Source organism: Muscardinus avellanarius (assembly GCF_963383645.1).
Source record: "Muscardinus avellanarius genome assembly, chromosome: 18".
NCBI classification, from domain to species: Eukaryota; Metazoa; Chordata; class Mammalia; order Rodentia; family Gliridae; genus Muscardinus; species Muscardinus avellanarius.
In genome coordinates, this window is record NC_137804.1 from 39,164,409 (window position 1) to 39,189,619 (window position 25,211).

The 25,211-nt window shown below is 47.2% G+C and overlaps 1 protein-coding gene across 1 annotated transcript in view; it reads left to right on the top strand.

Annotated features, from left to right (window-relative positions):
• Positions 1-24,025, top strand: part of LOC308276572 (adhesion G protein-coupled receptor E2-like) — a gene marked incomplete at both ends in the record, with an annotated part of 31,884 nt that extends 7,859 nt beyond the window's left edge. Inside the window, 18 exons of the mRNA XM_080715398.1 lie at positions 951-1,056; positions 1,270-1,425; positions 3,473-3,619; positions 4,316-4,462; positions 4,543-4,589; positions 4,678-4,755; positions 5,057-5,234; positions 6,663-6,770; positions 6,945-7,147; positions 7,318-7,497; positions 8,059-8,256; positions 9,745-9,980; positions 10,622-10,688; positions 11,381-11,472; positions 12,922-13,090; positions 13,164-13,274; positions 23,702-23,763; positions 23,887-24,025. Coding sequence (XP_080571524.1) covers positions 951-1,056; positions 1,270-1,425; positions 3,473-3,619; positions 4,316-4,462; positions 4,543-4,589; positions 4,678-4,755; positions 5,057-5,234; positions 6,663-6,770; positions 6,945-7,147; positions 7,318-7,497; positions 8,059-8,256; positions 9,745-9,980; positions 10,622-10,688; positions 11,381-11,472; positions 12,922-13,090; positions 13,164-13,274; positions 23,702-23,763; positions 23,887-24,025 — 2,424 coding nt within the window. The remainder of the gene's footprint in view (positions 1-950; positions 1,057-1,269; positions 1,426-3,472; positions 3,620-4,315; positions 4,463-4,542; positions 4,590-4,677; positions 4,756-5,056; positions 5,235-6,662; positions 6,771-6,944; positions 7,148-7,317; positions 7,498-8,058; positions 8,257-9,744; positions 9,981-10,621; positions 10,689-11,380; positions 11,473-12,921; positions 13,091-13,163; positions 13,275-23,701; positions 23,764-23,886) is intronic.
• Positions 24,026-25,211: the final 1,186 nt, after the last annotated feature.

Genomic DNA, 25,211 nt, shown 5'->3' on the forward strand with positions numbered 1-25,211 from the left:
TCCTAATGATGTTGAACATGTTTTCATATGCTTATTGGCCACTTATATTTCTTCTTCTATGAACTATCTATTTGGTTTCATTTGCCCTTTTTTCGTGGGTTCTTTGGTTTTGTTTAGTGTTAAAATTTTAAGACTCTTTATATATACTAGATATCAGAGAACCAGCTCTATAACATATAGATGCTGGCAGAGACTTCGTCAATGAGACCCCAAAAACTCAGGAAATACATTCAATGAGATGGTATCAAGTTAAAAAGCTTTGCTAGGAGCCAGGCATGGTGGTGCAGGCCTGTAATCCCAATACTTGGGAGACTGAGGCAGGAGGATCCCAGATTCAAGGACAGCCTCAGCAAGTAGTGAGACTCATCAACCTAGTGAGACCTTGTTTCAAAATGAAAACAAAATAGGGCTAAGGGTGTAGCTTGAAGGTAGAATGCCCTGGGTTCAATCCCCAGTACCATACGCACATACAAAAAAACAAAAACAAAAACAAAACAAAACAAAAAAAAAACTTCACTAGGCATGGTGGTGCAAACCTGTGATCCTAGTACTTGGAAGGTTAAAAGAAGAAGACTGCAGGTTCGAGGGCAGCCTCAACAACTTAGGGAGACCCTCAGAAACTTAGCAAGACCCTGATTCAAAATGGAAAATAAAATAGGGCTGAAGATGTAGCTCGGGGATAAAACGCCTCTGTGTTTAGTCCCAGCATCACGAAAAAAAAAAAAAAAAAGAAATTAAATTTTTTCTTTCCAGCAAAGGAAACATCAAAAATATGAAAAGAGAGCACACAACGCAGGAGAAAATCTTTGCCAGCAGCTCTTCTGATAGAGGACTAGTACCTAGAATACTCTCGGGGTTGATGAGGAGGGTCATCCAGGCTGGCACCCTCTTTGGCACCAAGAGTGATCGATCATCAGTGCCACATTCCCCTTAATGGAGCCTGCCCTTAGCATCCCACATTTGAAAGATCAGCCCTGGGAGGGTCCAGGAACCAGGTCAGCACCCCTCTACCTCTCAAGGATGAAGAGGGGATGCGGATCTCCTACGAGGCCCCATGTGGGACAGCACCTGAACCTAGGCATTCTTGGGCTCAGGGGCAGAGATGAACAGAGGGGTCCCTCAGGACTTCAGAGCAGCCCGGCCCAGCTCAGGAGGGCCCTGAGGTCTGCTGTGTCCAGCTGTTACAGCAGAGTCAGCTTGGAGACCCGGGTCTCTTCCCTGAGAGAAGTCACACCTGCGGGGGTGACCCTTCGCCCTGTTCTGTTGCAGACATCAACGAGTGTGTGTCACCCTGGTCGGTGTCCTGCGGAAGACTGGCAGACTGTGAGAATGTGGAGGGGGGCTACTACTGCACCTGCGCCCCAGGATACGAGCCCAGTTCTGGGCCAAGAAACTTCAGGAATGAGAGTGAAAACACGTGTGAAGGTATGAGCCGCCCCAGCCTGTCCCCACCGTGAGACCCCTGGTGGCCAGGGGACGGGTTACACGTGCGGCACCTGGTCTGCGACGGGACAGGCGTGCACAGGCCTGTCCACCACACACATACAGCGGGGCTCGCAGGCGCTGCTGGCTCCGTGGTCCCGCCACAGAAGGTTGCTGCTTTCCGCAGCTCCCTGGAAACTGTTCTGTGGTACCTGCCACGGAAGGTCACCGCTCAAGGCAGCTTCCTGACAAGACTAGTCTCCCACAAAATTGACATGAAGGAGTCTGACATAATAATTTTGAGAACATGTATTTAATAATTGGGGGGTTCGGGCAGGAGATAGATGACAAATCTGCCTTGACCATCTGGAGCCAGCACCTTACTTTTATAGAAACTTTAGACAACGCATCATAAAAGTTAATCAAACACAGAAGCTAGCACTTGTCACAGGTTACGATAAGGCAGGCACGTGGCAAGCTTGGAGGAAGGACAGATTAAACATTACTTAGTACAGACAACACCAAAGACCGACCGCACCTCAGAGATTACACCAGGTCCCTTGCAATCTGTCCTCTTGTGGACAAATCCCACCCAGACAAATTCCATGTATCCAAACTGAGCCGGTCCAAGATGACAATCTCAGTGTACGTCCTAAGAAACCCTGGAAAGCCGGGTGTGGTGGCGCACGCTTGTAATCCCCATGCTTGGGAGGCTGAGACAGGAGGATTGCACAAGTTTGAAGCCAGCTTCAGCTACTTAGTAAGACCGTTTCCAAATAAAATAGAAAATAGGTCTGGGAGTGTCGCCCAAAGGTAGAAAGCCTCTGGGTTCCATCCCCAGTACCACTAAACAACAACAACAACAAAAAAGATTCCCTCAACACACACAGAGGGAGGGAGGAGAGAGAACCTGAGAACCAAGGGTGAGCTCTCAGCCAGCTGCCTGGACCCACATCCTGGCTTTGCCACCTGCCAGCTGCACGGCATTCGCAAAATCACACGATGATAATCACAGTGTCTACCTCCTGCATCTTCTAGGAGGATCGAGAACAGTCTAAGCCTTCAAGAGCCCGGCACAGAGTAGGTGTTGCATGCACCTCTGTGTTTAAAATATTATTCCAGAATGCAGGCATGGTGGTGGCACATGCCTGTAATCCCAGTACTTGGGAGGCTGAGACAGGAGGATTGCAGGTTCATGGACAGCCTCAGCTATTTAGTGAGGCCCTGTTTCAAAAAAAAAAAAAAAAAAACCTAAAAAAGGGCTGGGGCATAGCTCAGAGGTGCAATGCTTCTGGGGTCGGGCCCTGGGGTCCAAAATATGAAAGGTCAGCAAACGCCAGAGGTAAGGAGGCTGAGCTGAGGGTGGGGGTGCATTGGGGGTGAAGAGTGGGCTGGCCTCAGCCCCTCCTCACCTGGGGCTCGCCCTGGGATGCAGGAGCCCCCACCACTCCAGTGGCGCTCAGGGACCATTCTCCTGCTAGCCGGAAGGCCTGTGGTTACCTTGAGTCGGGGCTGGGTGGGGCTCAGCTGGGTGGGTGGGCAGAGGTTCAGATGAGCTGGGTGAGGTGGGACACAGGCCCCTTGCTCAGCCTCCCTGCTTCCTCCCGCAGACGTGGACGAGTGTGAGCGGAGCCCCCACATCTGCAGGGGCCGCGGCACGTGCATCAACACGGCGGGCAACTACACCTGCGAGTGTGCGCCCGGCTTCCAGCCCGACCCGGAGGACCGGAGGCAGTGCGCAGGTAGAGGCCCGGGAAGAGGAGGCCGCGGGGCGGGGACGCCGAGCATCCCGGCCTCCCGCGAGGTCGAGCGCCCAGACCCCGTGAAGGAGCAGAGAGGAGGTGGCACGTGTAGTTCTGAGAAGGCCGGTGGCCAGGAGGGAGCCGCGGGCGCCGCCCCCGTGACTCAGTGGCCTGGCCGCGCCACCTCGCGGTGGAGATGAGGTCGCCAGGGCAGTGGGGCCGCCGAGGTCCTGGGTTAGGGGTGGAGAGGAGACGGGAGGTGGTGGCGAGCTGGTCAGGGCCGCCCTGACCCTCGGCTCCGTCCTCAGATGTGAACGAGTGCAGGTCTGGACAGAGCCCGTGCCACAACTCCACGCACTGCCTCAACTCCGTGGGCAGCTACCAGTGCCGCTGCCGGCCCGGCTGGAGGCCGGCTCCCGGGTCCCCTCACGGCCCCAACAGCACCGTCTGCGAAGGTCCGCAGCCCAGGCCGCGCCCAGGGACCCACAGTGCCAAGCCTGCCCCCCAACACCGAGACAGGGAGCGCCCTGCTGGGCCAGGCCTGAGGGCTAGATGTGAAGACCTGGGCCCGCAGGGAGCTGGGAGCCAGCGCTGGCTCCAGGGACCCCAGGCAGGGCTCAGGATGGGTCAGCTGTTTGTGCTGACGCCTGAGAGGAAGGTGGCTTGGGTTTCACACTGGGCGTCTGTGTAGGGCAGACCTGCTGGCTCTGCTCTCCCTCCTCCTCCTCCTCCTCCTCCTCCTCCTCCTCCTCCTCCTCTCCCTCCTCCTCCTCCTCCTCCTCCTCCTTCATCCTCATCATCGTCATCATCATCAATTATTTGGTACTGGGGATTGAACCCCTTTGAGCTTCACCCCCAGCCATATTCTATTTTTATTTTGAAACAAGGTCTCACTAAGATACTGAGGATCCTGATCAGCTGCTGAGGCTGGCCTCCATCCTGCCATTCTCCTGTCTCGGCTTCCCAAGTCTGAGGTTACAGGCGTGCACCACCCGCTTCCATAACCTAGGGCCAGCACTACGGGGTGGGGGTGGGGGGTACAGGCACATGCGGCCAGCACCCCCCACCCCCCTTAGAAAGGGCGAGGCTCGGACAGGAGGGAGGTCGCTGACCCTGCTGGGGCTGGAACTGACCAGGTCTTCGCTCCCCAGATGTGGACGAGTGCGGCCCGGGGCAGCCTGGGTGCCACAGCTCCGCGGTCTGCGTCAACACCCCGGGCTCCTTCTGGTGCCGATGCGGATCGGGCTGGGAGCTGGTTCCCGGGTCTGTGGATGGCCAGAAGAATACTAGCTGCAAAGGTACCGACGGCCCTGCCCCGCCCCGCCCCGCCCCGCCCCGCAGGCACTCAGCCTGACCAGCCCCTGCCCTGTCCCCGCAGCCAGACCCTTCTTCACCTGGCCCCTGCCGCCCGGAATCCTCAGCCAGGTGAGTGGTGCCCTGACCGCAGCCCGGGAACCCCTCGCCCCTTGCGCTGAGCCCCCGCCCACCCGTGGCCCTCGTCTCCCTCCCCCAGAGTCTCTCGAGCTTCTTTGACAAAGTCCAGGATCTGCACAGAGACTTCCAGCCCGGCGAGGCCAGGGACACCATCCAGGTGAGGGCGGCCGCAGGGGCCAGGCTGAGGTTTCCGTGCAGCATGGGTCTGGGGTCCCGCGCTCGCCCCGCCCCTCCCAGGGCTGAGGGAGAGGACCCCGGTGGTCCTAGAGTGACACACCCAAGCGCATTTCCTCTCCTCTCCCCTGCTCTGACCAGGGTCCTCAGGAGTTCACTGAAGGCAGGACCTCTCGGCTGGATGCTTCCTCCCCAGCTGCGCTTCTCTGGGGCCTGTTCTCAGGGTCAGTCTCTTCTTGCCGCCCCTCTGGCCAGCCGCTGGCTCTGTATCCCCTTCCTTCCAGGGGCTTGTGCACAGTCTGGATGAGCTGCTGGAGACCCCCGGGGACCTGGAGACCCTGCCCCAGCCACAGCAGCACTGCGTGGCCACCCACCTGCTCGTGGGCCTGGAGGATGCCCTGCGAGCGCTGAGCCAGGCTCTGCCCCAGGGCTCACCGACCTTCAGTTACTCTGCAAGCACTGGTGAGCCCCAGTCTCCCCAGGCTCCCGGCCCACGTTCCCGGCTCCTTCCTCTCCAGAGCCCTCCAGAGCAGAGACCCACATGCACCTGTGTTACTCTCATAAGGACGTCAAAATATTTAAGACAAATGCATAAAAATAATAAACATTTTCATTGTAATAAATTATCAGCAGTGAAGAATCAATGAGGAAATTCACACTGCACAATAGAAACTGCTTCAAAAACAATTTAATTGAAAAGAATATGAATTCATCCTATTTAATGGTTTTATTGTTTTAAAACCCACCTAACAAGCTAGGAGTGGTGGTGCACACGGTAAGCTCAGTACTTGTGAGGATGAGACAGCAGGATCACAGGTTCAGGGACAGCCTCAGCAACAAAGCGAGCTCACGTCAGCCTAGCGCGACACTAATTCTTTTTACTTTTTTTTTATTTTTTGGGATTACAAGCCTGCGCCATCACGCCTGGCTGCGTGACACTGATTCTAAACAAAAAGGGCTGAGGACGTAGAGTGCCCCCGGCTTGGACTCCCAGAACCACACGTGCACAAAATGCACTTAACATACAATTTGCCTTTTTAACACACCATTTAAAACTCACTCTTTCCACGTCTGTGGAGTGAAGCACATTCACACACTTGTGTGACCGTCACCTCTCTTTCTAGAACATTTCACCACCCCCCAAAGTAAGCAGGTACCTCCTAAGCGATCACCCCAGCCCCAATATCCACTAACCTGCTTTCTGCCTCCATGGATTTTCCTAGTCCTAATACTTAGTTTAGATGGAATCATACAATATGTGACCTATTCTAGTTTCTTCCACCTGCTATAATGTTTCTGAGGTTCATCCATGTATGACACATCGCCCTTTTCATGGCTGACTATTATTCCATTGTATGGATGTTTTGTTTAGCCACCCATCCACTGATGAATATCTGGGTTGTTCCCACCTTTGGGTGTCATATTGCTGTCTGTGTCATGTATGCTATGTGTATATGAAATGTGCACATGTACATGTATAAGTCATGTGTGCAATATGTGCATATGTGTATGCTATATGTATATATTGTATGTTATATGACATATCCATCCATATGCTATATGTATAATATACATTTATTTATTTATTTATATTTTTTCGGGTCTGGGGATGGAACCCAGGGGCATTCGACCTCCGAGCTACACCCCAGCTCTATTTTTTATCCTTTATTTTGAAACAGGGTCTCACTGAGTTGCAGAGGGCCTCACTAAGTAGCTGAGGCTGTCCGAGAACCCCAATCCTCCTGTCTCAGTCTCCCAAATGCTGGGATTACAAGCATGCACCACCATGCCCGGCTATCTATTTTACATATATGTTATAGATTATATATATCCATTGCAAGTGTAGGAGTGCTAACCTAACTCCTCTTACGTAATTCCCACAACTCACAGAACTGTCCCTGGAGGTGCAGGATCACGGAACTGGAAGCGTCACCTTGAATCTGTCCAGGGCAGAGATGGAGCTGGACTGGACTGCGGCGCAGGACCCTGGCCACATAGGTAGTGTCTGAGATGGGGAGAAGGTCGCCGAGGCCTCATGGTGGGACCGATGCCCAGGGACGTACAGTGGAGCATCAGAGGCTCGGGAGGCTGGGAGGGCCGAGGCCAGAGGGCGAGTCTGCCTTGGGAACCAGCCTGGCATGGGTCCGAGACTCACCCTGGCCTGGCCCGCAGGCCCCTCGGTGGTGGGCTTCGTCTCCAGCCCAGGGATGGGCAGGCTGCTGGCTGGGGCCCCCCTCATCCTGGAGCCCGAGAGGCAGGCGGCCCCCGGGCAGAGCGTCTCCCCTGTCCTGCTGTCTGATGTCACCTCAGCCTTTCTAAGCAGCCAAGACACACGGAGCCTCGACTCCCCAGTCACCTTTACCTTCTCCCATCGTGTGAGTGCTGGGGGAGGGGCATGGCGGGGGAAGAGTCCCAGGCATAACCTTGGGGTTCAGTGGGACACCCCCCCCCCCGGAAATCACCTCTCCTAGGAGTCAGCCCTCCCTAACCTAGTTGCGGGTCAGCGCCAGGATGTACCCGCTCCACCTGGGCCCTCTTTCTCCAGCCAGTGGCCGCAGACCCCAGGCTCCAGGTGCTTTGTGTCTTCTGGGAGCGCAGCCAACATGGCTGTGGTCACTGGACCACCGCCGGCTGCCAGGTGGCAGGCACCAGAGACGCCAGCACCACGTGCCGCTGCTCCCACTTAAGCAGCTTTGCCGTCCTCATGGCCCACTGGGACGGACAGGTGAGGGCCCAGGAGTGTTTTTCCAGCAAGCATCCCTTTAGGATGGCGTGAACAGGTCTGGCCACCAGGACAAACTCCCTAGCTGAAGGTCAACAGATAAGGACCTAAATTCCACCTGCAAAATCCTTCTGAAGAGCCGGGCGTGGTGGCGCACGCTTGTAATCCCAGCATTGGGGAGGCTGAGACTGGACGGACTTAGCTACTTAGTGAGGCCCTGCTTCAAAATAAAGAATAAAAAATAGTGCTGGGGGTGTAGCTCAGAGGTCGAATGCCCCCTGGGTTCTACCCGCAGACCCGCAAAATAAGTAAATAAATAAATAATAAAAAAATAAAAATTCAAACGGAAGAAGGGGGACATTAAGGAGTCGCCCACCTCCTGCCCCACACAGGGGCTCGTCTTGCCTCACCCACAGAGCTGCAATTCTCCTGCCTCAGTCTCCCAAGTACTGCCACCCCTACACGTGGTCCCTCCATTCTTGAATCTGCTAAGTCAAATGATAAAAATGTTGGGGAGGTCACTGCTCCAGCGCAGGGAGCGTGACCGTGACTCCCTGGGCGCAGGAGCAGGACCCCGCGCTGCACGTCGTCACCTGTGTGGGGCTGGGCCTCTCTCTGCTGTGCCTTGCCCTGGCGGCCGCCACCTTCCTCCTCTGCAGAACCATCCAGAACACCAGCACCTCACTGCACCTGCAGCTCGCGCTCTGCCTCTTCCTGGCCCACCTCCTCTTCCTCACGGCCATCGACCGCACACAACCCCAGGTACTGATGGTGTCTCAAAGAAGCCCGTATGCCCCAAGAGATGCGAGGCTTATGGAGCCGGGCTGGTCAGATTCCTTAATAAGATGGCCGTGGGTCCTGGGGAAGTTTAGAGGGGACAGATGCCAATCTGACATCAACTGATTCAACTAGAAAACAAATCCTCTGTCCACAACCCCACTGGATACACTCATGTGTTGCTTAGCAACAGAGATCACATTGTCAGGGAATGTAATCATATGTGAACATTGCAGAACATACACACACGCTCAGTCTCACACGTGTCTCAGTCGTGAGACACGGCCTCCTGATGCCATCAAGAGACACAGTAAACACGAGCTTGCTGCTGGTGTCACAGAGCAGAATATTTTAGAGTAAATGTGTTCATATAGCAGAAAGAGCTTCTGCAGAGCAGAGGAAATTTCCACGAGTCTGAAGAGAGCCTAAAGAGTGGGAGAAAGTCTTTGCCAACTTCTCCTCTGATAGAGGACTAGTATCTTGTGTACATAAAGAACTCAAAAGCTTAAATACTAAAATAACAAAGAAACCCACATCAAAAAACTGAATAGACATTTCTCAAAAGCATACAGATTAGCCAACAGATATATGAAAAAAAATGTTTGCCATTACTAGCAATTACGAAAATGCAAAAAAAAACCAAAAACTAAACTACACTCAGATTCTAACTCCAGTTAGATTGGCATCGTCAAGAATACAAATAATAGTAAATGCTGGTGAGGATGTGGGGACTAAGGAAGGGAACAGTTCAAATGTCATGTCCATGGTATGAAGCTAGTCTCACTAACTTGTACCGGGAGGGAGGAGGCAGAAGTTGAGAGGGATGCAAAGGGGATACACCCGGTGCTGTGTGCATGTATGAAGGCATCCCTTTGAACCGCACTGTGATGTGCGGTTACAGTGCACCACTAAACCTACTAAAAATAAAACCCCCAGATGTGACCATTCGCCCCTGTAATCCCTGTACCTGGGAGGCTGAGACAGGAGAAGTGCAAGTTTGAAGCCAGCAACTTAGAGAGGTTTCCAGCAACTTAGTGACGAAAGATACTGTTTCCAAATAAAGGAAAATCTGTCTGGGGATGTAGCTTGGGGAAATGCTCCTGGGTTCAATCCCCAGTACCAAAAATAACTGAATAAAATCATGAAAAGGGTACAGAGGCACAGCAAATGTTATCATTGCCACCTACTGTACTTAGCCTTATCACTACACCGGCACAGGACCATAGGACTGGCAGTAGCTTCGCTTCTGCCCGCATCCCGAAGGTGGGTGAGGCCTGGGGCTGTGCTTTCTTGGCAGTACCGTCCCCAGGCAGCAGGGATTGCACGCTCTGTGCTGTAATCTCACCCACCCACCGTCGCAAGTGCAGCCCACCCTTGGTGACTCACTGTGCGCGCATGCGTGTAGATCAGAATTGCCCCGACGAGTGGCCCTCGGAGGAGGCCGCTCCGCCCGCACGCACGCCCTCCCCGCAGGTGCTGTGCGCGGTGACCGCGGGCGCGCTGCACTACCTCTACCTGGCCGCCTTCTGCTGGATGCTGCTGGAGGGGCTGCACCTCTTCCTCACCGCGCGGAACCTCACGGTGCTCAGCTACTCCCGCAGAAACAGACCCATGAATTGGCTCATGTTCCCGCTGGGCTATGGGGCCCCGGCCGTCGTTGTGGCCGTCTCTGCCGCCTGCAGGCCTCACCTTTATGGAACTCGGGCCCGGTGAGTGTAGATTCGACCGTCCTGCCCGCGGAGCCTGCCTGCGGCCACTGCTAGAACCAGAGTAGCATGCCCAGGATTTCCAAGCTGAATACAGACAGGGGCCCCGTGTGGTGGCCACGCCTGCAATCCCAGGACTTGGAGGCAGAGACCGGAGGCTCGCAGGCTGGAGGTCAGCCTCAGCAACCTAGAGTGGCCTGTTTTAAATTTTAAAAAATAAAATAAAAGCTGGGCGTGGTGGCGCAGGCTTGTAATTCCCGCGCTTGGGAGGCAGAGACAGGAGGATCGCGCTGGCTTAAGAGACCCTGTTTCCAAATAAAAATATAAAATAGGTCTGGGAGTGTAGCCCGGAGGTAGAAGGGTTTCCAGGAACCCCAGTACCACCAAAAAATAAAAAAAGATTCAGGATTGCGTTGACCTCTGTGATAGGAAGGATGTGTGATCAGAAAAGGATGGATGGTGTGTATCATTTACCATTAAACTGTGTTTGTTTCCTCTGCCTCTTCATAGCCAGACACAGAGCCTGTTACAGAGGTATTCAGTGTTTGTTGAGAAAAGGAGGAGGGGACAGAAGGAGGGAGGGAAGAGATTTAAATAACCTTTCTTATCTTCAGAGACCAATGACTCCTCTCTCTCTTGCTCAGCTGCTGGCTCAACCCAGAAGAGGGGTTTGTGTGGGGCTTCCTCGGGCCTGTCTACGCCATCATCCTTGTGAGTGAAGCTGTAAGAAGTCCTTGCCATTCGTCTGAGGGTCGTTACAAGAGCAGGATTATATAGGTGGCGATGATAGCAGAAGTGTCCCTGCTCCGGGTCAGGTTGGGTTTCCCAGGGCTTCCCCTGAATTCACCAATTCTAACACTATTGCCAAACGGTGGAAGCTACAAAAGTGGAGAATTTATGTAAGACCAGCTAGAATCAAAAGATGACAAACCAGGTGCATGTAGTCCCAGTATGTGGGAGACTGAAGCAGAAAGATCACAGGTTCAAGACCAGCCTCAGCAATTTAGGGATGGGTGGTCGGGCCTCGTGGTGTACACTTGTAATCCCCGCGCTTGGGAGGCTGAGACAGGAGGATCGCACAGCTGGCTTAAGAGACCCTGTTTCCAAATAAAATATAAAATAGGTCTGGGAGTGTAGCCCAGAGGTAGAAGGCCCTGGGTTCCATTCCCAGTACCACCAAAAAAGAAAAGAAAAATACGGATGGGTCTGTAGCCTGGAGGTAGAATTCCCCTGGGTTCAGTCCTCAGTACTACAAGAGAGAGAGCTGGAACAGGTTTAAAACTGTATTCAGTGAACCTTCGGTGAGTGGGGCACAGTAGACTGCTTGCCAGGCTCAGGGGCCTGGGTCTCATCTGCACTGCAAAGAAAAGAAAGTATTAATAAATTTCTGTGTTGTCCTGAAGGTCAACTTGGGTCTCTTTCTCATGACCCTCTGGATTGTGAAAAGCAAACTCTCCTCCCTCAGTGGCGATGTGTCCACCCTCAAGAACACAAGGTGAGATGGACCCACAGACACACTTGATCCCCAGAGCAAAGGATGCGCTCAGCGCCCCTCCCACATGTCCTACCTTGGGGGCCTTTTTTTTCCCCTGGTAGTACTGGGCATTGAACCCAGGGGCATTCTACCTCCAAGCTACACCTCCAGACCTTTTTTTTTTATTTTGAAACAGGGTCTCACTAAGTTGACACCCTAGAGAATGAAGCCTTTTTATACGAATTTTTTATCTTATCCCTCCTATCCTGCTAGCCAATAATCTTTTCCCACCGTGCTGGCCCATTAGTTATCTCTTCCATGTTGGCCCCTGGGTTAGCTTCCAGGTCTGACATCACTAACCAAAGGCACCACTCAGTGGGCAAGGTCAGGTGCTGCGGGGTAGAGGCCCACTCTGTCCTTTGTTTACTTTTACCCTTAAAGGTGGTTTATTTGTTTGTTTTGTGGTAGTGGGGTTGGAACCCAGGGACATTCTGCCTCCGAGCTACACTCCCAGCCCTATATTTTATTCTTTATTTTGAAACAGGATCTCACTAAGTTGCAGAGGGCCTCACTAATTAGCTGCAATCCTCCTGTCTCAGCCTCCCAAGTACTAGGATTACAAGCATGCGCCACCAAGCCCAGATTTCCTCTTAAAGTTTAAAGCTTGTTGTACATCTGTGTCCTTAGTAAGTTCTCAGCATTCTCTTATCTCTATCTACTAGAAGTTACTATGTTAAAAGCCTGTTTTATAGCAAAGAAAAGGCAAAGCTTTTATACTTAAAAGCCTTTTTAAGTATAGAGGTTTTAGGGCTTTAACTATTTTGTATTATTAGTAATTAATATTGGGTTAAGACAGCTTGCTTTTCATCTTTTAATTTTAGTCCAAACTTTTGTGAGAGTTTGCATAATTCTTTTCCAAGTGTAGGTGTCTGTAAAATCAGCATTCAGTGTTTGGCTGGGCTAACAGGCAACTTTTAGCTGACTGACAACTTAGAGAAAAAGAAAAGGATTTTACTGTTCCACCTAAGTATGAAAGCTTGTTCTTATTAGCAATTAATACAGCCTTTATTACCAATCAATACAGACTCAACCCCAATACTTGGGAGGCTGAGACAGGATGATCACAGGTTTGAGGCCAGCCTCAGCAACTTAGCAAATTAGCGAGACCCTGTTTAAAAGTAAAAAATAGGGCTGGGGGTGACACTTGAAGGTAGAACACCCCTGGGTTTAATCCTAGTACCCCCCCCAAAAAAAAAACCCTTAAAGTACAGATGTCACTGTCCCTTCTTGTTTGAAGTCAAAATCCTCTCCTGGGCCCAATTGGCTTTTCTGTGTGGGGGCATCGTTTACAGCAGTGAACACAGCCCCGTCGAGACTCCATCACAGGGAGTAGGGGCATCATAGGCGGAGACAGAACAGCCCGGTCCTGTTGCTTCTTCACGTTTTGCCTCCCTTTCTCATCCCACACAGGATGCTGACGTTTAAGGCGACGGCTCAGCTCTTCATCCTGGGGTGTACCTGGGGTCTGGGCATCCTGCAGGTGGGCTCAGCTGCTCCTGTCATGGCCTATCTCTTCACCATCGTCAACACCACCCAAGGAGCCTTCATCTTCCTGGTGTACTGCATCCTCAGCCAGCAGGTACCACAGAGGCTCACCCCGGCTCCCCGAGCCTGGCCCTCCCAGCGCCCACCTGGGCCCTCTGCCTCTGCAGGTCCGCGAGCAGTACAGGCACTGGTTCAAAAGGATCCGGAAATGGACAGCTGAGCCAGAGTCATACACACTGTCCATCAAGGCTGCCTCTGACACTGGCAGCCCTGGCATGGTAAGGTCCTTCACAGTCCCAAGAGCCCCCTGGCTGGGGACATGGGGACACCCTGCAGGGCTCACGCTGGGTCTCACTCATCAACCATTAGCAATGGTCTCTGTTTAAATGCATGGGGGTTTTAATTTTCTTTCATTAAAAAAAAATTTATTGTGGTACTGGAAGATTGAACCCAGGGGTGTTTTATCTCCGAGCTACACCCCCAGCCCTATTTTATTTTTGGTTTCAAAAAGGGTCTCCCTAAGTTGCTCTGGAACTCGTTAAGTTGCTGAGGCTGGCCTCAAACTTGCAACCTCCTGTCTCAGATTCCCAAGTACTGAGATTACAGGCATGTGCTGCCGTGCCCTGTGGAAGTTAATGTGTATTAAAAGATAGATCTGCTGGGCGTGGTGGAGCACGATTGTAATCTCAGCACTCGGGAGGCGGAGACTGGAGGATGGTGGTTCGCAGACAGCCTCAGCTACTTAGTAAGGCCATTTGCAACTCAGTGAGATTTTGTTTCAGAAAATAAGAAAACTAAATAAATAAGGCTGGGGGTGTAGCTCAGACGTACAATGCCCCTGGGTTCCATCCCTGGTAACACACACACACACACACTATATATATATATATATATATATATATATATATATATAGTCTGTGGATATATATATATTTTATATATATATATAATATATAATATATATATATATAATATATATATATAATATATATATATATATATCCAGGCACGGTGACGTATGCTTGTAATCCCAGCATTCTGGAGGCTGAGACAAGAGGATCGTGGTTCAGGGACAGCCTCAGCTACTTAGTGAGGTCCTCTGCAACTCAGTGAGACCTTGTTTCAAAATAAAGAATAAAAAATAGGGCAGGGGGTGTAGTTTGAAGGTCGAATGCCCCTGGGTTCCATCCCTAGACCCTGCAAAAAAAAAAAAATATATATATATATATTTGTAACACATTTTCTTGCTCTTATCTTTGTAACTTGAGAGAAGATAGAGAGACTTTTGAGGGACTTTTGAGAAAGATCAGACTCTAGAAAAATAAAATCTGATATGGCATGTTGGTCACATGCTGGAAAATCCATCTGGCAAGGAAAAATTCAAGAAAAAAAAATTTTTTTGGTGGTACTGGGGATGAAACCCAGGGGCCTTCTACCTCCAGGCTACACTCCCAGACCTATTTTATATTTTTATTTGGAAACAGGGTCTCTTAAACCATCTGAAGCTGGCTTCGAATATGTGCGATCCTCCTGTCTCAGCCTCTCAAGCATGGGGATTACAAGGGTGCATAGCAACACATGGCTTTACAAGTTCCTTTTTGGTAAAGGAAATAAGGAATAAGTTAGAGAAGTAGATTTTAGTTTCTCATGTAAAAAAATAGCTGAGATAATGGATGAGCTAATTTGCTTCACTGTAGTGATGATTTTATTATCTACAGCTATCCCATAACACCATGTCACAACCTCAAATACACACAATAAAATTTATTATTTTATCGCAGCTGTCCAACTTGTGCCTGTAGGGAGATGACCACTGGTGCATCTTAGCTCCCCTTGTGCTCCCTGGATTTTATTTTTAACTGACAAATGATTATCATACATTTATGGGGTACAATGAATATATATACTTTAAGGGATCTTTAAGAAAATGTGTATCCTTAAGACAATGTATATGTATATACTACTCAGTTTTAAAAAGAATACTTAAAAATTAGTCTTAGCGAGGACCTGTACAACTCAGTGAGACCCTGTTTCAAAATAAAGAATAAAAAACAGGGCTGTGAGAGCAGCTCAGAGGTAGCATGCCCCTGAGTTCATGCCCAGGGCCAGACACATACACAAATGAATTTTTTTTGCACTACTAAGGATGGATGCCGAGACTGCCTGCTGCCTCGGCATCTATGTGTTGAGACCCCACTCCACATAGTTAATCGGCAACAAGCCCCGAGAAGGAGGTGTCGTCTCTGGCCAAAGTACCCCCCACTTTTAGATACCCTTCATGACTATTATTTTCTTGGTAATGATTCCTTTTAACTCTCTACACGAATTGCTCCAGTGATGTGAGAACAGGACTATGAATAAATTCTCTAATAATTTGTCTAAACGTCCTTGGCTCTGCTCAATAATAATGAAAAACTGGCCAGAACTCAGACGCTGTGATAAGCATTCCAGCTGCAGCAATCACAAATGGCCTCCGACCCTCATTCCTACCCTTGAAATCCTGCCTAGAGACAGAGAAGACCTTGTGTGTGGCCTTAAAGCAATTTAGTTGATAAACAACTTAGCTGCCCAAATACAATAGACCCAAGGAAAAAGATTGTTGACTTTTACCTCAGTGTGAGCATTCCTGGAGATAGGAAAACTGGCTGCATGGTTAGAAATAATTATGACAAAATAAAGGACAGACGTTCTAAATATATATGTATGAAGGAAAGGAAATACCGTAAGAGTAGGAAAAGCATTTTTGCATGAAGAAGAGCTTATCATAAGAAAGTCCCAACTGGGAAAGAAAGGAATTAGAAAGTTAGAAGCAGGCTGCAGAGAGTTTGTGACAGGGAAGTGGATTATTAAAGACGAGTAGGCTTTTAATAGGCTTGTTGTCTAAAGAAGAGTGCTCAGCAGTTAAGGAAATACATCTGACAATTAGAACTAAGAAACTTGTGGTGTTGTTTGTGGTATTTTGTCTGCCAAACTGTGTTGTGAGTATGCTTAAGCTTTCAGACTTAGAAGATAAGATGCCAACACCTGAAGAAACTCCATCACTTCCACCTGAATCACCACATCTCCCCACACTTGCTATATGAACTGAGCCCAAAAGATGGAAAGTTCCAGGAAAAGTTAAAGAAGATTCCCCGAGAAGCACCCAAGCCTTGACTATGCCTGTTTATTCTGGGAGGGTGCCACCTGGAACTGCTTATCTGCAAGACCTTGGAGAGGATCAGGAATTTCTCGAAGGTCAACAGCCAGCTGAAGGACACCCACCCCCCTTTTTCTATTATTATTAACTTTACTGGTGAAGGGTATAAATTTCTTGGGGTTTTTGTAATAAAGTGTCATTGGCTCAAGAAGCCTTTGTCCATCTCAGGTTCTTTTCCAAAGCGTCGTTCCTAAAAACTTAAGGAATTCATAGAGGGGAAAGAACCGCTGCAGATAAGATTCTGCAGAACTCCACCTGCCTTTTGCCCCATCTTTCTGAGGATTTGACCGGGAGCGGACAATTACGACCCGACTGAGTTTAGTCTGTGACAGATGGAACCCAGGGGCATTCAACCTCCAAGCAACACCCCCCGCCCCCAGCCCTATTTTTTAATCTTTATTTTGAAACAGGGTCTCACTGAGTTGCACAGGGCCTCACTAGTAGCTGAGGCTGTCCTCAAACAGCAATCCTCCTGTCTCAGCCTCCCAAATGCTGGGAATACAAGCATGTGCCACCACACCCAGCCTACAAATGGAATTTGTAAACTGTCTTTCTACAGTCTTATGTATCACTTCTAAATAATTATGATTTCAGGTTAATTAGAAAGATTCTCTGAGCTACATCCTTTTTCCTATGGAAAATCTGCACTGCCATTCTTGGAACCATCCAGAAAGAGGAAAAAAAAAAACAAAAAAAGCCTTTGAGTTGTGTGTTTTAAGAAGTCCGTGGTATTGGTCATGGAGTTAGTTATTTGTGGAGTGCAGACTGATTCCAGTTCCTGCAGAATCGGGATTGTTGCTGGGCTTGGTGGTGTACGTTTGTATTCCCAGCATTTGGGGGGCGGAGACAGGAGGATCACAGAGGTTCAAAGTCAGCCGTGCTGGCTTAAGAGACCCTGTTTCCAACTAAAAAGTATAAAATAGGTCTGGGAATATAACCCAGAGGTAGAAGGGCTTCCAGGAACCCCAGTATCACACACACAAAAAAAGAATCAGGATTGTTGTGTATGGAACAATACCGGCCTCCAAAAGTGTATTAACAACATCCAAAGGAATTGGAATGTATTTTTTATTTTTCAACAAATAAATTATCTGTGACACAAAAAACCTTCTCTGGATTTTTCCACATTTAAAATGTAAAAGCCATTTTTTAATTCTTTTTTTTATTGGTGCACTGTATTCATACATCATAGTGGGATACAAACTTTTGTAGACATACATGCACACATCGCCCAGTCAGCCCCCACCCGATCCCCACCACATTCTCTCCCCCTCCCTCCCTCCCATGCTTGGCTTAGTGGTTGACATCTAGTATTATGGCAATTTATCCAAAATTAAAAATGATAATCTCACATAACAGTTTCATTTGTCTGATACCAAGCTTTTGATGACTTAAAGATAACATTTCAATATTTCTTTTTACTTTCTTTCTTACCAGAGAATATTATTTTTCTATTTTTTAGGTGAAACTATCATATATTTATATATTTATTTTTCAGAGAAAAATCTATTCTAATATGGAATATGGACTCTAGGTACCCAAAACGATCTTGAAAAAGAACAAAGCTAGAAGATATATATTTTCTGATTTCAAACCATATAAAGCTACAATAATTGAAACAGTGTAGTACTGTTCTAAAGGCAGATATATAAACCATTGGAGTTAAATAAAAGCCTAGAGCTAAATTCTTCCCTATATTGTCAAGTTATTTTTGACAAGGTTTCCACGAACATTTGGTGGGGGAAATAATAATATTTTAACTAAATATTGTTGAAACATAATAATTACATGGAAAAGAATAAAGTTGGACCCTTACCTAATCTCATATACAAGTATTAACTCAAAATAGATAAAAGACCTAAATATAAATCTTAAGACTATAAACTTATAGGAGAAAATCTGGGTCATAAAACCTCACAACACTGAAATTGGCAGTGATTTCCTGGATATGATTTCAATGGCACAGGCAACAGAAGAGTATACAAACTCCCTTTGGATATTGTATATCCAAAGACAATAGAATGGGATAAAATATTTCCAAATGCTATATCTGAAGGTATATTAATATTCCAACTAGAAATCCTAAAAATTAACAACAATAAAGGCAAACAATACAATTTAGAGATAGGTAAAAGACTAACATAAGTAATGAATCTCCACAGATAACCAATCTTAGTTGACTGTTGGATGGAAACTCTTGTTTCTCTGGTTCTGGTGTGTGTTACCTATTTCTTCTTTGTAGTTAATCTCTTTGAGTATTTTCTCTAGCGCTGGTTTTGAAGACATAAATTCCTTCAGTTTCTGTTTGTCATGGAAGCTTCTTATTTCTCCATCTAATTTGATAGAAAGTTTTGCTGGGTAGGAAATTTTTGGCTGGAAGTTGTTTTCTTTCAGAGTTTGGAATATGTTACTCCAAGCCCTTCTGGCTCTCATGACTTGGTTTGGGAAGTCTGGAGTGATTCTAATTGGCTTGCCTCTGAATGTCACTTGGCCCTTTACTTTTGTTGCCTTTAAGATTCTCTGCTTGGCTTCCACATTGGTCATTTTGACAATTATGTGGCGTGGGGATCCTCTTCTCCGATCCTGTCTAAAGGGAGTTCTATAAGTTTCCTGGACCTGTGTATCGACCACTTGCTCTATGTTTGGAAAATTTTCTGCTATTACTTCCTTGAAGAGATTGTTGATCCCTTTGGTTTCACTTTCTTTTCCCTCCTCTATTCCAATTATTCTTAGGTTAGCTCTCTTAAAATAGGCCCATATTTCTTCAATATCAGATTCCTGCTGTTGGATATTTTTTCCTAGATTAGAAACTATACGTTCATTTTTGGAATGATCATGTTCTAAGAGCGAGATTCTGTTCTCCATGTGGTCTAATCAGTTGTTTGTGCTTTGAATTGAGGCCTTTACTTCATTAATTGCATCCTTGATCTCTTTTTGGCTCTCTCTGAGTTCTTTTCGAAGCACCTCTATTATTTCTACAGTTATTTTCCTGATTTGATCTTCTAGAAATCTCTGATTTTCAGTTTTATCGGGTTCTGATGTTGTGGGGTTGTGGGCATTCATTGCTCCAGTATTATTCCTCTTTCCCATGATTTCAGAGGTTTGTGCCTTCTCTGGGTTCTTCCCTGGGTCACTATGGCTTCACTTAAGGTGCTCTGGATCTCGAGTCTGTAGTATATCAGACCCCACTACTCCTTTACTGGGTTGTATCACAGAGTCTCCGACCCAGGGAGTCGATAGAGGCTGCTTTAAACTATGGGGGGGGGTGCCAGGTTGCACGTTCTCCTATGGTGTGATGTCTCTGCCACTGCCACTCCCCCACTGGGTCAAGTCCCAGGGAGTACAGTACTGGGATTTCTCCTCTGTGGTCCGCAATTTGACTCACTGTTCTTGAGTACGCAGATGTAGCTGTACTGGACTCGGTGAATTCACTGCTGCTGCCGCCGGTGGCAATATGGCGCCGCTGCCACGCCCTCGGCCGTGGGGCTGGCGTATTTCTTCTTGGTTTTGATTTCCACTCTGAATCCCTGCGGCGTGTGCTGAGCTCAGCCACTGGGAGCTTTAGATTTTTCCTGCGGCGAGAAATCCCGCCTGGCTGTTCCGCAGCGGCTCACCTCGGCTTGCTGTAGTCGTCTGGTGAATTTGCCGCTACCGCCGGCAGTATGGCGCTGCTGCTGCATCCTCGGGCGTGAGGCCAGTTATCTCCTCTGTGGCTCTGAGCTCTGTTCTCAGTCCGCTTTCTCTCTGGAGCCTGGTGAATTTTTTGTTTCTCTGGTGATGGTGTTTTCTGGCTATGAAAGGCGCTGATTTTGTGGTAATGGAGATTGGTTGTTAGCGGGGCTCTTAAGCCCCGCTTTTCTCAGTCGCCATCTTCCTGGAAGTCATGTAAAAGCCATTCTTAGCTTGGGGAATGTGCACAAACAGGTGGTGGGCCCAGTGTGACCCTCTGGTCTGTCATAGTCTATGCCACCTGGGGCATGGAGGGCCTCATCTGGTATTTGGTGAGCGCCAAATAGTTTTAGGCAGGTCATGATGCTGAGCTGAGAGAGCTGAGCTAGGCAGACTTGCAGTCAGCATCCACCATGCATGATGCTTAGGGCAGAAAGACTGACCTGGGCTCCTGGTTTCAGAGCAGCTGGTGCACAGGGTGTCAGTGGGGGCAGGGAGTGCCCAGGGATGCTGCCCTTATATCATGGAGTCCGGATGCAGAGAGAGCGATGGAGGGGCTGACACACCACCTGCCTACAGTTACAACCCAGGAGTCCACTCAAACTGTTAATCATCACAAGGATGGACACTGAGGGGCCAGAGCCCTCACGATCCATCAGTTTCTGAAACCCCGCCTCTGGATGCGAACATTCTGGATGTAAACCATGACCAATAGTATCCTTTCTAATTTAACATTCCAAACCTATTCTCCTAATCAGCCTGCATGGTGGTGCATTCTGGTAATCCCAGTGCTTGGGAGGCTAAGACAGGAGGACTGCAGGTTCCCTTAACATATATATTAAGTATTTCAATATATATTAAGGATATATATATATATATATATATATATATATATATATTCCATCTGAGAAATATCTCAGATATACTGAAACAGGTTCCATATATATCTATATTATACTATTATATATTGCATAATATATATTATAATTATATAGTTATAAGATATTAACATATATGTAATACATATTGACATATGTATGATACCTATATTTACTAAATAGTATATAATATATATGGAACCTGTCTGTATTTATTATACCAATATATTATATATTGTATTATACATAATATATACAACTATATATTATATAGTAATAATATAATCATTATATATATATATATATATATATATATATATATATATAATCATTGTACTCCATAAACATATGCCTCAGAAACTTAGTTAAACCCTGCTTCAAAATAAAAAAGGGATGGGGGTGTGGCTTAGTCCCCAGGTTCAAGCCTCCCAAAAAATTCCTTTTTTTGAGGTACTGGGGATAGAGGTCAGAAGCATTCTGCCTCTGAGCTACGCCCCTAACCCTATTTTTTATTCTTTATCTTGAATCAGGGTCTCACTGAGTTGCTAAGGGCCTAAGTAGCTGAGGCTGTCCATGAGCTGCAATCTTCCTGTCTCAGCCTCCCAAATGCTGGGATTACGAAAATGCGCCACCATGCCTGGCTAAAATTCTCATTTATAAAACAAGAACAATACTAATTTTCCTGTGGGTTGTCTTTTAGTAGTCCATGAGAAAATAAAGATTAAGGTCTGGTATTTAGCAAGAACCCCAAAGATAAAGTAGGAATGTAGTAAAGAGTTAAGTAGGAATGGGGGTAACCCATGCAAGAGGGCTTGGGGGTGTCTCAGCTCATTTCCCTAGAATTATATCATCAAAGAAGAAAGCCCATGAAACAAGCCTCTAAGTCCTGCATTTCATGCTGGATTTTTTTTTTCAGGTCTGGGATGGAACCCAGTGGCATTCGACCTCTGAGCTACACCCTCTGCCCTATTTTTGTTCTTTATTTTGAAACAGGATCTCACAAAGTTGCAGAGGACCTCACTGAGTAGCTGAGGCTGTCCGTGAACCGCGATCCTCCAGTCTCAGCCTCCCGAATGTTGGGATTACAAGCCATGCCCAGTTTCACACTGGATTTCTAGTGCAAATCCATGCCTATCAAAGATGAGGGGCAGAGCCAGGAAGTCGGGGTCGTCCCTCCTTCCCCCTTGGCCAGTCCGTGGTGAGTAGCTTCTTTCATTGGCTCCCAGGGGCTCCCACCGAACCTGACAGTCACCAAACACCTGACGAACCTTTCTTATTCAGGAATTACCTCTCTTTGGGGACACAGGGTAGGGAAACTGGAAAGCCATAACTAGAAACTCCGGGAAGCCAGAACCCAGAAGTTAGGTGCCTGTATATTGTGGGACAAGAGGTTCAAAAGTCAGGAATCGCAAGACTAAAAGCATCAGAGCCAGGTGTAGAGGCCCACATCTGCAATCCAAGCCCATGGGAGGCTGAGACAGAAGGATTGTTTGAAAATTTAAAAGGACTAGATGTGCAGCTCAAAGGTAGAATGCCCTGGGTTCACTGGTGGTGGAGGAGGAAGAGAAAGGGAGGAAAGAATCCTGGAGCCTGAACTTCCCTGCTGACCAGAGTACTCCAGCGTCTAGTGTTTGGGAGAATCCAGGCAGTACTAGTCAAAAGGTGAAAGAAAAGATTTTTGCCCAAAGGCAGAAGAAACTCAAAGGATCCATATGCTGTATTGCATGAAACTGAAGAGCTTCTGTACAACAAAGTAAACTATCAAAACCTCAACAGAGAGCCGACAGAATGAGAGACAATTTTTGCCAATTATTCCTCCGATAGAGGAAGGACTAATATCTAGAATATACAGAGAACTCAGGAAACAGTGCAAAGAGAACAACCCAATCAAAAAATGGGCAAGTAGCCAGGCATGGTGGCACATGCTTGTAATCCCAGTATTTAGGAGGCTGAGACAAGAAGACCTTGGTTCGCAGACAGCTTCAGCTACTTAATGAGGCCTTCTGCAATTTAGTGAGGCCCTGGTTCAAAATAAGGAATAAAAGCCAGGTGTGGGGTCACACGCTTGTAATCCCCGTGCTTGGGAGGCAGAGACAGGAGGATCGTGCAAGTTCGAAGCCAGCCACACACGCTGGCTTAGGAAACCCTGTTTCCAAATAAAAATGTAAAAATAGGTCTGGGAGTGTAGCCCAGAGGTAGAAGGGCTTCCAGGAACCCCAGTACCACCAAAAAAAGAATAAAAAATAGGACTGGTGGTGTTACTTGGAGGTAGAATGCACTGGGTTCCATTCCCAGTACTGAAGGAAAAAAAAAACATGAACAACAACAAATGCTGGCAAAGACGTGGAGAAGTTGGAACTCTAATACACTGTTGGAAGGGTTGCAAATTGGTGCAACCACTTTGAGAAACAATATGGAATATTCTGAAAAGAATGGAAACAAAACAACAAGACCACATCTGGGTATTTACCCCAAAGAATGGAAACCAAACTACCAAACTAATGCAATTGCAGCGTATCTATGTTCATAACTGCATAATTCATAGTTGCCAAACTATGGAACCAGCCAAGAAGTTTATCAACAGATGCATTATAAAGCTATGGGACATATACACAATAGAATTGTACTCAGCCATAAATAAGAACAAAATTATGTTATTTGTGGGGGAATGAAAGGTACTGGAAAACATTATGCTCAGTGAGATTAGTCAGCCACAGAAAGTAAGAAATTGGATGCTTTTCCTAATATGCAGAAGCTAGGGAGAAAAAGGGTCATAGGAGGAGCTCTGGATGAAGGAGAAACCGTAAGTAAGCAAATAAGGAGACCTAACTGAGGGGGAGGGGAGAAGGAAGGGAAATTTCCTGATGTACATGACATTCATAAACATATCAAGGCCAATCAAGAGGCAGGGTCTGGTTTGACCGGAAAAAAACGGTTTGACCGGAAAAACCGGCTCAACCAGAAAAATGGGAAAAACCGGCTTAACTGGAAAAAATGGTTCGACCAGTTCAACTGGAAAAACCGGTTCGACTGGAAAAACGGTTCGACTGGAAAAATGGTTCGACCGAAAAAACTGGTTCAATCAGAGAAACCGGTCCAACCAGAAAAAAACGGAAAAACCGGTTCAACCGGAAAACCAGTTTAAAGGAAAAACCCGTTCGACCAGAAAAACCTGCTCAATGGGAAAAACATGTTCTATCAGAAAAACCAGTTCAACCGGTTCAACCAGAAAAACCGGTTCATCCAGAAAAACCGGAAAAACCAATTCGATCGGAAAATCAGCTGACTGGCTCAACAAGAAAACCGGTTTGGCCGGTTCAACTGGAAAAACCGGAAAACTGGTTTGACTGGAAACCCTGGCTCGAAGGGTTGTACCAGAAAAACTGAAATAACCGGTTTGACTGGAAAAAGCGTTTTGACCGGAAAATTGGCTCGAATACCTCAACCAGAAAAAGCGGTTTACCTGGAAAAACTGGTTTGACCAGAAAAACCAGTTTGACTGGAAACCCAGGTGCGACAAGTTCAACCGGAAAAACTGGTTTTACTGGTTCAACCGGATAAACCGGTCCAATCACAAAAACCGATTTGACTGGCTCAACAGGAAAAACCGTTTTTGACCAACTCAACTGGAAATACCTGTTCAACCGGTTCGACCAGAAAAGCAGGATCGACTGGAAAATTCGGATTGACAGGTTAAACCAGAAAAAACGGTTCTAACAGAAAAATAGGGACAACTGATCAAACTCTGTTAATAGGAACAACTTGTCGACCTCCTCCAAAAGGGACAACTGGTTGACTTCCTGACAGTGATAACTGATCGAACTCCTTTAATAGGAACAACTAGTCAACCTCCTCCAAAAGGGACAACTGGTCGAACTCCTGTTTAGATTTCAAAAATTTTATTTTCTTTCTGGGTATTACTTAGAGCATTGTATAGAGAATCAGAATATAACAACAAGAAAAAATAAACAAAATCAAATGAGATTTGCTGAGGACCACTTCTATGTCTTATATAAAATGTAGTCAAATCAATGAAATTATATAATTTCCACATCAAATACAAGTTAGTAAAGAATTTCTCCAAGTAACACTGCATACGAGCAACCATTTTACCTGAACTCATTTAATCGAGAGTGGAGGAGTACTTTGGCCAGAGACAACACTTTCTCTCAGGGCTTTTGCTCACGTTGAGGCTCAGCCAATTAACTGCATGGGAGACCATCACACAGATGCTGAGGAGAAGCGAGTAATCTCAGCAGGTAAGGGTCCAATTTTATGCTTTTTCATGTAATTATTATTTTTCAACAATATTTAGTTAAAAAATTATTATTTCCTCCACCAAATGTTCGTAGAAACCTTGTCAAAAATGTACATCCTCTATCTTTGTTCTTTTTCGAGATTGTTTTGGGTATCTAGATTCCATATTTTATATTAGGATAGATTTTTTCTGAAAAATAAATAAATAAATGTAT